We start from the raw sequence: 16,386 nt of genomic DNA on the forward strand, positions 1-16,386 counted from the left end.
CAGGCCCCACAACCAAACCTGGACGATTTTTTGCTGCCAGACAACATTGAGCATGTGCCAGATATTTATGCTGTTGGGGTGCAAGAAGCTATAAGTGACAGGTAAGAATACCCTCGAAATGTTCTGGTGTCTGGTACCACCTTCACACATTGCGTTCATAGGAAAACAATCTACATGATGAAAATGTCACATGACACACTTACCTCTGAGCATGCAGACTGTTAAGGAACATTACAGTACAGTACACTACGGAACATTACACTACGGAACATTACACTACGGAACATTACACTACGGAACATTACACTACGGAACATTACACTACGGAACATTACACTACGGAACATTACACTACGGAACATTACACTACGGAACATTACACTACGGAACATTACACTACGGAACATTACACTACGGAACATTACACTACGGAACATTACACTACGGAACATTACACTACGGAACATTACACTACGGAACATTTACGGAACATTACACTACGGAACATTACACTACGGAACATTTGTAGGCATGCCCGATTTTGCAAGGTGGGGCAGATCTTGGAAATTGCACCTCTAGTCGCATCTATCAACATGCCAGGAAATACGGGTTTTTCCGACATGCTGGTCAGCCTTGTTTTATACCAGCATTCCAAGAAATGCATGTTAATACCGTATGCCATCCACAGTTGTCTAATAACAGCGGAGAACTGTAGAGTAACAGAACGGATGAACGGATACTCTCAATTGCAGTTGTGTGTATGCAGAGACACGAACACACATTTGCTAATAGTGATGCGGATATGGGCACACTCCGCGAGGGCATGCAGTTGTATCCGCGTTTAACTGCGCATATTTGGAAACGTTCGAGTTTCATCCACGGATGAAAATATAGCACAGATGTAACCACAGCCATGCGCACCTGTCTATTCTATATAGTGTCATTACTGGGTAGCAGGTCTGTTCCTGTTTTTCCTGAATATTTCTTCTATCACTTTCCTTCGATCTTTCCTCCTCTTCCTATCTTCTTCGACAACACTTGGCAGAAAAGAGTGGGAAACCCGACTCCAGTTTACCCTGGGTCCGTCCCACGTTCTCTTTCATTCCGTATCTTTGGGTGTTCTGCATCTTTGCGTGTTTCTGCGACGAGATCTCCTCTGGTTCTGCTCAGGTGATTGCTGTTCCTGTTTCTTGCATGGCACATGCTATACTCTTCAATTTTTTTTTAAGAGCATGCTGGCCTAAGCAAAATAGTGTGTGCATGAATGACTCAAACAAGGCTATATTTTGCTGTGTACACTTTTGAACCCTACTTTGGCAACCCTACTTACACAATCAGTCAAACGTTGAAGTGATGTACGATACGGAAGTTACTGTGAAGGGGCTGCAGGTTTTCGTACCATGGAAAGTAGCAGCACGACACGTGTTGCCCGATGAAGTGATAAAAACGTTTGTTCTGTACTCCTCCTTTTTCTTTTTTTAGCACCTGAAGAATCAACATATGCGACCCGTCCTGTGTCGTCTGTCAAGACGAAAGGAGCTGTTTCATTGGCATTTCAGTTCTTTGGCTCCTCCCTTCTGTTTATCAATTCTCACCTCACTGGTCAGTAGCCCCGAGTGTCTTCCTGTCCACTATCAAAATAATGTATGCGCACGTTTTATCCGCTAGCACACGACAAAAAGTTCAAAGAGAGGATTCAAGACTATGAAAAGATTTGTCACACGCTTGACCTCCCCAAGCAGATGCAGGTGAAGCTACACTACCAAAGCAAAGGTGAGTGTTATCTATTATCGAATGATAGAAGAGAAACGATACAAGCTCCCTGGCTGATATAAAAGTGCAGTACTTGTGTCGGGGGTAATGAAGGATGGGTTTGTTTGTATTTACTTTTCGTTTTCGGTTACAAGAATTTTTTTTTCTGATTGTGGGTACCTAATATACATATAAAATGTTTGAAGGAAAAATTCTTTAGAATGCCAATGCAAGTTTCTTCGAACATGTGTTCGTGTGCTGATAGAATAGAGTAATCGGACTGAATTTAGACGTGGTTTGCTGTAGAGGAGCAACCTGTGCAGGAAGCTTGGGAATGACAATTGAATGGTTAAAATTCAGGGTTCATCTTGCAAACAACAGTTGTCTTGTGCTCAGTTGTTTACTGTGCATTTACTTTTATGTTTGTAAGCTCATGCTATGTCACACTCTACAGTCAGATTCTTTTTCTTTAGTTTAGTAGCTACTTCTGTTTAACGAGGCCGTAACATTGCTGACGTCGTCTTACTTGCTACTATCGCTTTGCTGTTCGTGCTGAGAGTGCCTGAGTGTGGGCACATGCAAAAACTACACAACACATCAACTCAAACCAGCAACAGATTTAATTTATACAGTTCGAAAGGGATGTGTACGTGCCAGCAGGTGTATTCCGTGTTCTTTACGAACCAGCTCTTTGACGTTCGGTACATCCTAACATTTTTCAGATGTAACAGCAAGGTTTGACCATGTCTTTTGGTGTGGAGACCTCAATTTCCGAATTATGAGCGAGCGACCCTCTGTGGTGGAACTTCTCAGGAGTAGCCAGCCAAGGGAAGCTGTCTACGAGAAGCTGCTAAAGCTGGACCAGCTGAAAAATGCAATGACTGAAGGCATGGCAGTACATACCTTATACTATTTATAGTTCGACACATTTTAATTTCAAATCAGGAAAAAAGTAACTCATTCTGTATATGCGTTAAGATTTTTAGTGGTGCTCTTTGTCTATGGTATGTAGGACTGCGTGAATGTTCAAATTTTTTTAAAATTGCGTATTGTACTCTAATTCCAAATCGCCAGCAAAGTTGTTGTTTCCAAATCCCACATGGAATTATAAATTCGCATTTCAAATTGCAAGTAATATAAAAAATACTCGTACCTCATTGGGGTGATGGCTCCTATCCTGTCTGCCACTGCATGTTAAAAAATAATAATAATAAAATAAAATTAAAATAAATAAAAAAACTAATGAAAGGCATGGTACAGTATTTCGTTATATAGCATGTTCTGAGTACTAAATGACTTTTTTTTTGTTACTAGGAAGAGCATTCTTTGGTTTTCAAGAAGGCAAAATCAACTTTGGTCCCACATACAAATTTGAAGTTGGGTCAAGGCAGTTCGATAAAGTAAAACTACGTGTGCCATCCTATACAGTAAGTGACATGCTCATATCATGTTTCTATCGTGTTTATATCATACACTGTGACATCATCTAGTTGATCATTTTTGGTTCATAATAGGATCGAATCCTGTTTCGAAGCAGACACAAAACACACATAGAGTGCATCTTCTACGGATCAGTGACATCCATGCAGACATCTGATCATCGGCCTGTGTACGGGCTCTATCATGCAAGGGTTAAGTCAGGGAGAGACAAGTACGTCACTTACACTCACATTATTTTTCAGCTTCGACGCATATATACTTTTGTTTCCACATACACATGTACTATATCTGCAACTTTTTTACAGCATTCGGTTGGCAGCTGGCTTTTTCAATCGGGATGTTTACCTAGAAGGTATCCACGATTTTCAATCCTAAATCTTACCTCCCTTTGTGCAGGTGCATAATAATAATGGAGCTGTAAGGGCTAAGGGAATCTACATGAGCTAAATAGGAACACTTTTCTCTTACAGCTATTCGGAGGAGAGCAGCTGCCTTAGAAATTAGAAGGAAACTGAAAGCAAGTCAGATCTGTTCTGTGATGTGAGGTACCTCAAGTGCTGAGCTGAAACTGATAAGTGCAAACAGGCAAGATTGTAAACCGCATGGTACATCTTGCAGCTCTTCTGATTTACTATAACATACTAGCATACCCATGGATTTCTAAAATCCATGTGATAGGCACATTTCTTGCGCCGTCTGCATGTTGCATTTTCCCAGGATGAGTAAATAGTCAAAGTTTTTAGTGAGTGCAAAGCAGTATGACTCGGATAACCTGGAACAGAAATGATACAAGGTACTGACAAATGTGAGCACAGCCAACTACAAAAAGAATAGTTTGTTGCAGAGAAAGCAGTGGTAGCTGTCCCTTGGTTGGCTTTGCCATTTTCCCCAATCTTCTTCATCCGACGTACATGTGCACTTCACGGTTTGCATTGCACATGGGTCAATACGTTGGGATGGTAGTCGGTTTGGGCTAGAGTGTGATAGATTGCTTTGGGTTTTGGTACATGGTGTAAGCTTAGTTTTGTAGGTTATTCATCGTAGATATGTAAATTGGTTTCAAGGGACCAACCACGGTTTCAAAATTCACTACGATTGTACAGCCTGTGATGCTCCACGGGGTATGGAAGTGTTTTAAGTTTATCGCAGACGTAACTGCAGCCAAGAAAGGGTTAGCTGCACGCAGCATTTTACAGCATGCGTGATTAATCTGCACGGTCTGCTCTATACATTACATATTACACTGAACGTACAGCGTGAGATGTTCTCCAAATGTACGCTTTTTAAGTATTACTAGACTGGTTACAGAACCTTTTTCACTTGTCCTTAAAATTGGACAAAAACGTGTGGCGCAACATTGCTCTGGAGGGTAGTACTTTGAGTGATATGCGCGCATTGCTGTATGCTGTGACTTGGTGACCTCATTTTGCTGAAACACATTGCATTTGCTGTGCCTCGAAATGACTGTTTTCATGGAGTGATAAGACGTAGCATCAAATGATCAGCCCCTATCTGTAATTTTGTATCTTCCTCACACACTTTTCCCTGTTGTCCACTTCCTCATGTTTTCCCCATGCATCGCACACATTTTTGTGACATTTGTTTACTTCTGTTGGCATTGTACAGCTCCCTGCAACCTTAACTTGAATGTGGCTTGGATCGGCGGAGTGGGAGCAAAGACACTCCAACGGGATTCAGCTCAACTATGGGGAGAGCACGTTTCAGACTGTTCCACTAGCAGTGTAGGGGTGTCCGTCACTATTCAAACGCTTCGAAGGCGGGCGTTGTATATGCGTATGCAATGTATATCTGCAATGAGCCACCTATGCAGGGATTAGAATCGGGTTCTTCACCCTTTTTTCCTCCCACAAAATGCGTACCCAGGTGACGGCTCCTCCCCATTGTGGGCCTTTCTCATTTTGCAACACACTTTAAGAAATTCCTGCTCTAGATTGCATGCAATGTTTCGGTGCCTTTTGCCACGAATTGCACAAACTATTGTTGACAGTGACTATTTTTTACTAATCTTTTTGTGCTGCAGCAGACATTCATGCTGATAGTACACTGGGTGTTTTACCTTATGTGTCACAAAATTCTATCGAAAAATCTATTTGTCTGAAGGCTACGGGGCCAACGGTATTTATCCTCGGGTAACTTTTTGCTCGGACTCATGAGCACTTTGGTGAGCTATCACCAGAGCCGTAGCGACGGGGGTGCGAGACGGGCGGCCCCCCTGGGCGCCCTCGCCAGAGAGGGCGCCGAAGTGCAGGCCCCGGCAGGTTGGTTGGACAGTATGTAAAGCAGAAATGAAGAGAATTTGAATTTACGATCGCGGTAGTGCAAATAAGCGTTTTATTTTCTTTCTTTACAGAGTTTCTTACGTCAACTGGCGAGAAAGAAGGGTGGGGGGGGGCGCCTCAGATTTGCCCCACCCTGCTGGGACGCAAACTCGCCTTGCGACGGCTCTGGCTATAACCACGACTGATAATTACTGATAAGTTATCAGTAATTATAGGGGTGTGCGAATATTCGAGTTTTCAAATTCGAATCGAATAACAAACGCTCGAACTATGCGATTAGCGAATCGAATATCCAATATTAGATTTTTCGAGTATTCGACTGTTCCACGAATATGAACGACACAACCCGAAAGTGGGCTTCACCTCATGCTTCCGTGCATGTGGTGAACCCTGCTTTACGAAATCGCCCTTGTTGCAGGACCAACACAGGCGGGACGGTGTTTAGTTTAAGATGACGTTATCCAAAGTTAGTTTTGTAGACATCGTCTGTGGAAGGGGTGGCGCCACTCCCACATGCAGTTTAGCGGTGCCGACGGGGGCTTTGATTATATGTCTGTGAGGTTGTCTTTAAAAAGTTAGGACTCTTGAATGATGACTACAGCCCACGAACAAGAAGGGCATCTTAAAGATGTCCTTTATGTATAAAATTTCAGCAGTGCAACTTCCTCGGGCGAGAGCAAAGAAACTAAAGGGTGTTAATGGCAAACTGAGGCAGGATGCCAATTCGTTTGTTTCACAAATGGCCTGTAGTCGTTTGAAACAATTACAGCCTCATCTGTAGTATAACATGCCACTGTCTGACATAAAATTTTGAAATTAAGGTAACCAGTACTCCAGTAAGTGTAGGCTCACCTGAAAAGCAGGAAACACTCTCATGTAAAATTAAAGAGTATGGGGCTTTAAACAGAAGAATTGCATGTCTCTCTTGTGACAGTTAATGTAAAAAAAATTACACTAAAGCCATGGGCTACAAAATGGAAACTTTTAGTGCGAAAGTCACATATTGTAAATGTTGCACGAACGTTCGATATTCGGAATCCCCCCCCCCCCCCCCCCCCAATTCGATTAGATTAGATTCGACTTAAAATATTCGGATTCGCACACCCCTACTGATAATCATCTGTCGTGGTAACTTTAACTTTTTTTGGTAACTTTAAAATTTTCCGAGTTAATCTTCGAATATTGCTAGTCGGTGTAACATTTCTTTTTGCCACAAAGAAAGCGCATGTCGGATTTACCCCCATTCCATTACAAAGCACATTACCTGCTACAACGGAAATGGGGAAAATATAAATATTGTTGACCACATAATTTTCGGACAGGTACACATTTTTAAATAGAATCTTGCGACATGTTAGGTGAGGCACCGTGGATGTATTCTTTATACTTGCACATGCGATATGAGGACCACTGATGTTTGCTCATGTCTCTTTTTTGGTGTAGAAACACTTGCTCTATCGTCCTGAGCGAACGCCCATTTCTGCGCAAGTACATGTCCTACATTTTCACCTCCTTTGCAACTTGAATGACATCTTGATTTACCTTGTAGAGGTTCACCACCGTTGCAGAGACTTCCTCGGAGATTACTTATTCATCCAAGAGCCCACTTTCTGAGTTATTTATTACCTGTTGGGACTAAGCACCCATGGAAATTTGCTCTGGACTTGACAGTAGCTTGCTGCACATCATGCAGAATAACTTTGACAGTAGTTTAATACGTTGAAAAGTTGAAACTCTTAATGTGGCACAACGCCATGTCACTTTTGCGTAACGTGAAGTTCAGCTGCATAGTCTTCAAATAGATAAATAAAAATAGAAAGTTTAATTGTCACAAATATGTACATATCCTTGCACTACAACACTATGTTACACACACTTCTGACATGGACACAGCGGACATAATAGCTTTCATACAGTGATTTTCTCACGTAAAATTCTTGACTATTTACACGAAACGATTGAAGGAGAGCTTAAAGGGGCACTAAATAGCTCAGAATATCCAATTATATAATTCCTTTAGTTCCTCCTCTAAGGAGCAATGCTATTCAAACAGTGTAATCTGCCGACACACTCCTTGCTTCTTGGAACCTCTCTGAAAGTTTACATGTACACTCTTAGAAATGAACTTAACCAGTACAGTGAGTTTCGGTATCTGAGCCAGAATTTAGCGCACTGGAAGTTTTTCCAGCGGAATTCGCATGAATTTAGAGCGCATGTTTATTTACCCAATTTTTACCCCCTAATTTATAAAAAATATTTCCCAAAAACTTCGGGCTCTACTTATATACCTATTTAGTGTCCCTTCAATGCTGCCTTGCTATTCCATTCACAAGCATCAGACTGCTAACCTGTTACGTCACTCATAGTAAATCGTACATGACAAACATTGAAGGACTCTGTAAACTACGAGACTATAAATTAAACTTTACAGTGCATGATATGATAAGGGTAGTCCATGGTATGATTGTTGTTGCTTCTGATCTGCTCTCGACAAGGAATCGTACAATGAAGTGGCAACTAAATTGTTGAAGCATGAAGATTTGTGAGGCACTCAGAGGACAGAAACTTGCGTGTTAAACATAAGCTTATAACAGATGTCTCGTACTGCGGGAAAAAACAGCCTGTGCAAGTCTATACATATTGTATATATGGCTTTTGCTGTGTAATTAGATCATGGTATTTTCGGGTTTCGAGTTGTTTTTTAAAGTCACTGGGCAATTTTTTTTTTTTTTTAAGGGGACGTAAAACGGGGTAAAATTGGGAGATGTCTGGTGGAAAGTAAATAAAGAACAAGAGATGCAGAGGGGCTACTAAATGTGCAGTGCTTAGTGTTCTCCAGTGCCTGTCTTGGTGGCTGAAGTTGCACTTTGGCACAGTGCTTTTAGGGCTTTTTCGGGTTTTACCCCGAGTGGCAACGATGCACATCTGAGGGGGAAAACAGGTTCTACTCGGTTTAACCCTGAAACACCATGCTCTGTGTGTAATCCATCGCGTAAACGAGGGACAAGAATACAGAGTGAAACAGCAGTCTAAAAAAAAAAAAGATACCATGAACACCCAACATTTATTGTGAATTTGCATGGTCATTTCCTGGGAGATTTCTTTGCCAGATTCTGAGCACTTGTGTACGCCTGGTCAAAACGTAGCAATCTCGCGTCTGGAATCTGCCAGCTAGCATTTTTTTTTGCCCGGTCCCGATCTGACCGGGCAGCATGTTGCACAGCTGTATCCGGTGTCGTCACATTCGCACAGCGAGGGCCCGCATAGGCTCCGATTGGCCCACACGCCGAAGTTGATATGGGTTAGCAGACGACACAATCGGAACACGAGAGACCATGATGCCCCTAGCGTGATCGAAGCGACTAAAGCCGCTAGATTCCTGGCAATCATGTTGGGGTGGCAACGGCCACGTGATCCGTGATAGCAATTTCCGAGCGCTACGATGTGTTGCCACGAAATGACCACACAAATTTGCCATTAATTTCAATTTTTGTGAACCAGAAATATTTTCACATAAGAAGTTATACTTAAGGCCTCACATGCTTCCCCAAAAGCAGACAATGTGATATGCACTTTGAGTCTGTTATTTTATAGTGTTCAGTGATGATCTTCATAGTGACTGTACAACTGGGATGTTATTCGGGGGGTAGCAAAATAGTCGGCGACGATGATGAAATGAGTGTTTCACAAAATTGCACAGAGGATGTTGTATGTACTTGTCATCCAAAGCTGGTAACGTGCAATGGACACTGCATGTGTAATGTCTTGAAAGTGGAAAATACAGTAAAGTAGCACTTTTGCTTTTTTCTTTGAGTCTTATGTGTCATGTAGAGTCAGTATTCTACCACTGTTTCGTTTATTGGTGTGCAAGCACTTGCATTAACCCTGAATGACAATGATTTATAGAACACAAGAAATTAGACAACCTAACATTGCCTCGCTTCTATGCCAGTGAAATGGAAAGTCAGTGTTAGGAAAGAGATAGTGTTATCAGGGCATCGAGCAGGCATGTTATACCATTGTATTTTTATGTTTAATTTGCCTTTGTACAGTGTTCTCTGAAACACTGAGTAGAAAATATTCAGCTCATCTGCTTTTAGTTCACGTCCAAGAACCCACTCGAGCCTTAACATAATTATTTTGACATTGGAATCAGCTCTTTTTGCATTTACATTTCCCTCTAGTCCACCGGAGATTACTGTAGGAAAAGTAGACACAGAAGAAAAACAAGCATAACAAATCGCACAGCACAAATCGAGAGAATTTGCATGGTACATGTGTGATTGCTACAGTAAAATGACAGCAGCCCCCGATGATAACAAAATGATATCAAGAATGCACAGCATTGATCACAATGTTGCTACATTATGTAGCTAGACACCTTTACTTCTTTCAGTTCACACTTTCACCTACTTTCACACGGTCACTCAAGCATATGTATAATAAGCAGTCCTTTTTTTTTTTGTATGCGGAACAAAGGCACGTAGTGTCCTTTGGGCCTCATGGCAGTATTCAGACTGTGATCTGGCTGGACACAGCTGGGCTGAGTAGGTAGAGGGAATGTGAGAGCCAGGGTCACCAGTAGTGTGCTTCGTGCTGTGGCAACCGCACGACACCAACACCACCTCCGAGGCGGCGGTAGTTCATGCTGCCACACAACTTCCACTGGTTCTGCTCCGGGTCGTACACCTCGATGGTTTTCAGGTAAGTGGTTCCATCGAATCCCCCGACAGCGTACAGGAGGCCGTTCACTACAGCTAATCCCACCTGGAAATTAAGAAGTGTGGTCGTATTTAGAGCCTGAAGTTTTCTGGAAATATGTTTTTTTTTTTCTAGATTCGGGTGGTAAAAATCGGGTAAATAAACGTGTGTCCTAAATTCATGCAAATTCGTGTGAAAAAACTTCCGGTATGCTAAATTCGGGGAGAAATGAGGGTCGAACTGTACGCATAATGAATGAATGGAGTCGTTTATTCACATCAGTCATAAATACACCTTGCACGAAGTTATGAGGATATAAATGTAAATCACTGTTACATGCACCGATGTGAACTTCCATTCCATGATTTACAGGAGAGGATAACACACGTAAAAAATGGGCATCACATATACCGAAACCCATTCGTGTATGTGTGCAGCTCCCCAGTTTCCCCCTCTTCTCTATTGCCAATGGAGCAACCTTATTGGTACCTCTCACAAGCAAGAGGGAAACAGCTCAAGGTTAGGCGAACGTGGTTGCTTCCGTATGCGGACACGGTCATGTGGTTTATCCAAACTGTACCCTCCCTCTCTAATATGCAGAGACAAACTGTCGTAGATAACTGTTGTCGCTATCCCCAGTCAACTTTTTGACCAAAAATAAATTATTATTATTATTATTATTATATAAAAATGGACTGTTTCCTCTCCTATGAAGTCAAGAGCTCTACACGGAAAGGGGGGGGGGGGTTCAAGAGTTTGTATTTCACTAACTACAAAATACTCATTAATACTCTGGCGTGTAGTACGAACCGTACGTACCCCCTTTAAGCGGGGACAGGGAAAGTGACTCACGATTCGTTATTGCATCAGTTGCACCGCTTCACTTACCCCAGATCTCCGAGATGTCATTGCAACTATAGGTTGCCATTGATTGAGTTGAGGGTTGTAGCGTTCTGCACTGCTCAGTTCCGTAGTGTCGTCACGGCCCCCAACAGCGTAGATCATGTTGCTGTAGATGGCACAGCCCAAGTGTTTTCTCCTCGTACCCATGGACGCCACGGAGCTCCAACGGTTTGTTCGAGGGTCATAACGCTCAACTGCACGGAGACATATTGTATATAGGTTAACAAATCCAGTTTTCGTATAAAATGTACAGAAAGCGAGCATTCAAAAGCGAGGCACCTGTGTTGAGCGGTGACGTTCCATCAGAGCCACCCATAGCATAAAGGTAGCTTCCCAGCACGGCTACAGCTACTCCTAACCTCTTTGTGCTCATCGGCGCAACTTTGGTCCATCGGTTTGTTTGGGGGTCGTACCTATTAAAGGCATAGATTACTTATTACATAACATTTTCTCGTCTGGCCATGTATGACCCAATGTGCCGTACCGTTCTACAAAATTGAGACAGGAAACGCCGTCTTGGCCACCGACGGCATACAGGTAACCGTCAAGCACCGCAACACCGACACTGGTACGGCAGGAACTTGTAGGGGCTACGTCACTTGACCACTGGTTTGTCTGAGGGTCGTACCTGTACCATCCAAATATTCATCAGTATTTCCTCTAGTTGTTTTACTGAAATTCCCTTTGGAATGAAGTCACTGTGACAATTGGGAGAGCAAAAAATTTTCTCTAGGGTTTTAAGTACACAATGCAAAGAACTTCCTGCTCCTTCGACGAAGTAGTATGTGCATGACATGCCTTACTCATACAGTATGGAGATGTATACATTGTTTGTACAGTCAAATACTAGTACATAAAACTGAATTTAAAAACTCGGTGGTCAATTTCGTGGTCTTAATAATCCTCAAATTCGGATGGACGTGCACTTTTGGAATATTTCGCGGTACGTTGATCCTGCATGACAGAGTTCTTAGGGGCATCACTTACTTTGCGGGACTTTATTTTGCGGAAAAATAGCTTTCGCAAAAATTACTACTTATGCGAAGTGAATACTCATTTCATACCCCAGGGCTAAAAATGTATGCACTCTTACTGTACCTTTCAATGCTGTTAAGATATGACTGGCCATCGTGTCCACCCACAGCATACAGGAGGTCATTGAGGACAGCCACACCGACACCACAGCGGCGCTTGCTCATGGGTGCCACCATGCGCCATTCATTGGCCTGCGGGTCGTACCGTTCTACGCTGGCTATGGCATCACCACTGCACCAGCCTCCCACTGCAATGTCGAGCCAGGTAATTTTTGTGAAAAGATGCATGAGCAGCATGCAAACACTGTATATTAACACGAGCGACAGTCCCCAGAATACTCCAGAGCGGAAGATGTGATCGCTCAACATTGTGTCTTTTTGTGCTCTTCTCACCATGAGCAATATGCTGCAGTGCAGTCACAAGATATTCTGCAGCGGACGACAGGGCCGATCGTGTCGTCTGCTAGCAGCCACTTTCACACTTCTGCTTCTGCTTCTGTCCGAATTATCGGGCAGTCAGAATTTTTAGTGAATGGCACGAATCCACTTTATTTCGAAAGCCTTCACTCAGAACATTCAAAGTGGCTTAAAAAAAGTACCTATGCATGCCCGCTTTGCTGTGTGAATGCGCAACAATGTATCGCGGTGAAGTTCAGTGAATGTAGTACTGTAGTATGTACATAGTACTATCCTTGTATGGCATCCCCGGTGTAGTCACAGCAGCAATTATACTGCCGTTGCGAACAGCGGTGCATCAAAGACGTCCTCGTAACGGCCATCGCTTTTACCCCTTTTTTTTTCTTATGCTGTCTGTACTGAAGACTATGTGGATGATAACGCTGCTAAAGTGCCACACGGCGACATCACATTAGTCTCGATCGTCAATGAATTTGTGTCTTTGCTTCTACTAAACACGTTTATCACAGAAACATCATCGACATCCTCACATGAAGTTGAGGGCGACATTTCAGTATTTCCGATTCCCCTAGTAGAAGACATACATATTGAAAGATTAGCTCTTGCAATGCGTCTGAAGCAGAGCGTTCGGTGTTGGTCGCATGCAGGAAAGCTCAGCCTTCCAGCACATGCATCATGTCCGGAATGGTCTTCGTTTCATAACGCAGTACGAAATATTGTATGCAGGAGCACATTGCTCTGCTGTATTTCTGGCACCCATAAGATGGTAAGTCCCCCAAGCCATGCAGGTTTGAAGCAGGAAGAGTGCGAATAATCAAACGTGTCTTCCGAGGAACGTTCCTAACAGTATAGAGGAACGGTACATTGTTTCTAGGGGGTGTTTCACAGTGCAAAGAGTTCTGTCCGAAAAATTGGAAAGTCCGAATTATCGGTCGTCGACTGTATTCCTACGCCGTGTGAATGCTCCACATAAGACGCGGCGGAACTTCCCCCCTGCGAGCAGCTTTTTGTTCCGCTAGAATATTCCGTGGGGACATCGCTTGTGCGAATACACGGACAGGGTAACCATCCAAAGGGGTGCGTAACACCAGAAGTGAAGAAGAAAGAAGTGAGAGTCACCTGCAAAAAGGACTTCACCACGACGTACTGGCTTTCTTGGACGTGTACGTGGGCCTTGCATAAGAGGTCTCTCTTGAGGCAAAAGCAGGTAGTTCTTGGCCTCATCTACCAGGTCGCGGCACACTTCATCACTTTTGATGAGAAGATCCGAACCCACTGTGCCCACTAGGAATTTGGGGCTCAGCAAGGGCAGTCGAACATGCTGCAGCACCTGGCATTTACAGGACACTCGTAAGTCAACGTTGGGACAAAGTTGCAAGGACAAAGACGTTGCAAGGACAAACAGACGCATGGCAGTGAAGATTATTCAGTCACACAGTGAAAAAAAAAATGTTTGTCCCCTTGATCAGATTAAGAACATAACTGTAAAAGCTCAACAGTTTAGAACAATTTTTGTTTGTTTTTTGTATTTGGCACAAGTTTTTAAAAAGCTGAAAAGCAATTTTTATCAATGAATAAATAAACAAATAATAAATGCACCTGTCAGTGCTGCCACGAAGGAATCCCATTATTTTTTTATCACAGTGCAAAATATAAATGCAAACTTCACGGTACCTGGCCCAGATGCTGTCTTCGATCCGTTATGTTGTACTTGACCCAGGACATCACTGCCGAAAAAACCTGTTCTTCACTTCGTACGTTTAGTTCATCACTGGAGATGATGTCTACAAGTTGATTGACAGGCAGCAAGAGGAACTCTTCACTTTCCATCACCTAACACCAAGGACAACACTGTCAGAAAAATTCTGCAGCGGATGATGTGCCCAAATCATTTTTACCCGGGGAAGCATTTTTACCTCCTGTATGTTGTGCTGCGTGAACTTATCGGCAATGCGAAGTAACTCTCGGCAAGAATGTGTGTCCGCAAATGCCCTGATGCCCAAGCAGTTAGTGGGGTCGAGCTGTCGCTTGAGAAATTCACAGCACACGTCCTGAATCTCTGCCATTTGAAGTAGGCAAGCAGCTGGCAACAGCATCTGCACATTGCTCTCCTCAACTACAATGTGCGATGTGTATGCGAAATCCATGAGTAGTTCCATTGCATGCTCATCAATGTCTCGAATCGTCACCTGCGGATTGGCAGTGTTGGTTACCGGCAGTCTTGCACATAGACACAGACGTAGATGTTGCAAACGCTGCCCACAATGTTGGCACAATCCTTTGTGTGAAATCACATTTATTTCCAATTTTCAAACCCACTTTTGAACAACAAAATATTTAGCTGCAGTCTCTTGCATCATGCTTGTTATGTTAGGGGAGCATCAGAACAAACTGCAAGAATCACTTGCACAATACTTCCTACAAATATATATATATATAAAAAAAAAAACATGTATGATGATGCTGTGCCAATCTATCCACTGATTTCGGCTTGATCTTCCCCCCACCATTCCATAGTGCATTGGTCAGCTGTCTGAGCAGCTCCTCAGTTTCCCTCTTTCCCCTATTGCCCATAGAGCGTCCTCATTGGTCCCCTTCCCAAATAAGGGGAGATATTTCAAGGTGAAGCGCACATGGTTTCTCCAAACTTTATCCTCTTTTCTGTGCTGTGACAAACTGTCATAGCATATGGGGGGGGGGGGGGGGGCAAAGAAGAAAAGTACAGAATGTTATGCTGGATCATGCAGCATTTGCCATTCCCTTTTCAAGAAGCTTTCTGTCATAGTGTGAGGATACTCTGGGTCTCTCTGGAACACAGAAAGTAAGCTGCATATTTAGCATGGACGAATGTGGGAAGTTGTAGCTTTCAACATGGAGTGACAGTGTTTCGCATGAAGCACACTAGATGTGCAGAAAGGTTGTTACGGTACCTCAGTTTGCCGGCTCTCGGCGAGCTCCCCAGTAAACATTGCGTGGAAGTACGGGCTGCATGCTGATAACACGATGCGATGTGCGAAGATCTTTCGATTTCCTACAAGCAGTACAACGTCGCAGAGCTCCCTATGGAGCCGCAGTAAATTTATGGCTTCTAATGTGTGCCTGGCGTGTTTTTCCGACGTGTACTCCAGTCTTGCTGGTGAAGCCGAGCTGTCCAGATCAGTTGTATGGAGAAGATCACTCATTTTAGAACTAGAACGAAAGTGATAGCAAACGAATCATACAAACTGCAGTACATCATGAAGTACATTCACCTCTATTTGCACGTAGTTCTGGTTCATTTTTACTGTGCTAACATAAGCAACCTGTTTGCATGCACAAAGCATGCATTCAGCAAAACGTCACGTCTTGGGGGTCAACATTCAAATAGTAGGCCGCGACTCACACCAGCTGCACTCCCAAGCCTTACGAGCGAGTTTAGTTCGACAAACAACCTACCCTTTCAGGCTGCCTGAATGTCACATAACGTCGGTGTTCAAAGCTGCGCTTTCACGGGTCATATCATCTGTGGTAACACGCAATAATGCAATTCACAATGATGCTGAAAATGCCAGCAGTGTAGTGCTCTTGCTTATCCAAACTCGTTTTGCAGTGCCTATGCAGTGGTTATGGAAATCTAGTTGGTCAAGAACCGCAGGTTAAAACGCATTTTTAGCATTCTGTTAATTCATATTACAATCATGTTTTCTGCTAAATTTACGCTTAGAGACTACAGTACAATGCTACGGAACTACAGACGAATCGGTAAGATCAATAAGAAAAATTGGCGCTGTTGGCGCTACGGAAAACTTCTGAACTAAAACGCAACGAAACGAACGACGCGTCGCTTGTGGTGACTCTAG

General features: G+C 43.2%; 2 protein-coding genes across 3 annotated transcripts in view; one reads left to right on the forward strand and one right to left on the reverse strand.

Moving 5' to 3' along the window:
• Window positions 1-6,539, forward strand: part of LOC135368785 (phosphatidylinositol polyphosphate 5-phosphatase type IV-like) — a 48,954-nt gene extending 42,415 nt beyond the window's left edge. For both annotated transcript variants that reach the window (XM_064602302.1, XM_064602300.1), the window contains exons 4-12: window positions 4-101; window positions 1,046-1,170; window positions 1,483-1,602; window positions 1,669-1,773; window positions 2,475-2,639; window positions 3,067-3,179; window positions 3,267-3,403; window positions 3,498-3,544; window positions 3,663-6,539. In XM_064602302.1, the coding sequence (XP_064458372.1) occupies window positions 4-101; window positions 1,046-1,170; window positions 1,483-1,602; window positions 1,669-1,773; window positions 2,475-2,639; window positions 3,067-3,179; window positions 3,267-3,403; window positions 3,498-3,544; window positions 3,663-3,736 (984 nt within the window). In that variant the 3' untranslated portion in view covers window positions 3,737-6,539. The remainder of the gene's footprint in view (window positions 1-3; window positions 102-1,045; window positions 1,171-1,482; window positions 1,603-1,668; window positions 1,774-2,474; window positions 2,640-3,066; window positions 3,180-3,266; window positions 3,404-3,497; window positions 3,545-3,662) is intronic.
• A 752-nt stretch (window positions 6,540-7,291) lies between these two features.
• On the reverse strand, window positions 7,292-16,332 carry LOC135368786 (kelch-like protein diablo). Its single transcript, XM_064602303.1, has 10 exons — window positions 15,983-16,332; window positions 15,478-15,736; window positions 14,464-14,736; window positions 14,222-14,380; window positions 13,667-13,877; window positions 12,195-12,378; window positions 11,581-11,724; window positions 11,376-11,509; window positions 11,082-11,290; window positions 7,292-10,259 (listed from the first exon to the last, which is right to left on the reverse strand). Exons 2-10 carry the CDS (start codon window positions 15,727-15,729, stop codon window positions 10,068-10,070), a joined length of 1,758 nt encoding a protein of 585 aa, XP_064458373.1. The 5' UTR covers window positions 15,730-15,736; window positions 15,983-16,332; the 3' UTR covers window positions 7,292-10,067.
• Window positions 16,333-16,386: the final 54 nt, after the last annotated feature.

The sequence above is a fragment of the Ornithodoros turicata genome, chromosome 9 (genome assembly GCF_037126465.1).
Source record: "Ornithodoros turicata isolate Travis chromosome 9, ASM3712646v1, whole genome shotgun sequence".
NCBI lineage: Eukaryota > Metazoa > Arthropoda > Arachnida > Ixodida > Argasidae > Ornithodoros > Ornithodoros turicata.

Coding starts and splice junctions, on each gene's coding strand:
- LOC135368786 (XM_064602303.1), bottom strand. CDS start 15,729: ATGAGTGATCTTCTCCATACAACTGATCTGGACAGCTCGGCTTCACCA. Junction 12,379..13,666: donor TGGTGAAGTCCTTTTTGCAG/GTGACTCTCACT, acceptor TCGACATTGCAG/TGGGAGGCTGGTGCAGTGGT. Junction 11,725..12,194: donor TATCTTAACAGCATTGAAAG/GTACAGTAAGAG, acceptor TGGATGGTACAG/GTACGACCCTCAGACAAACC.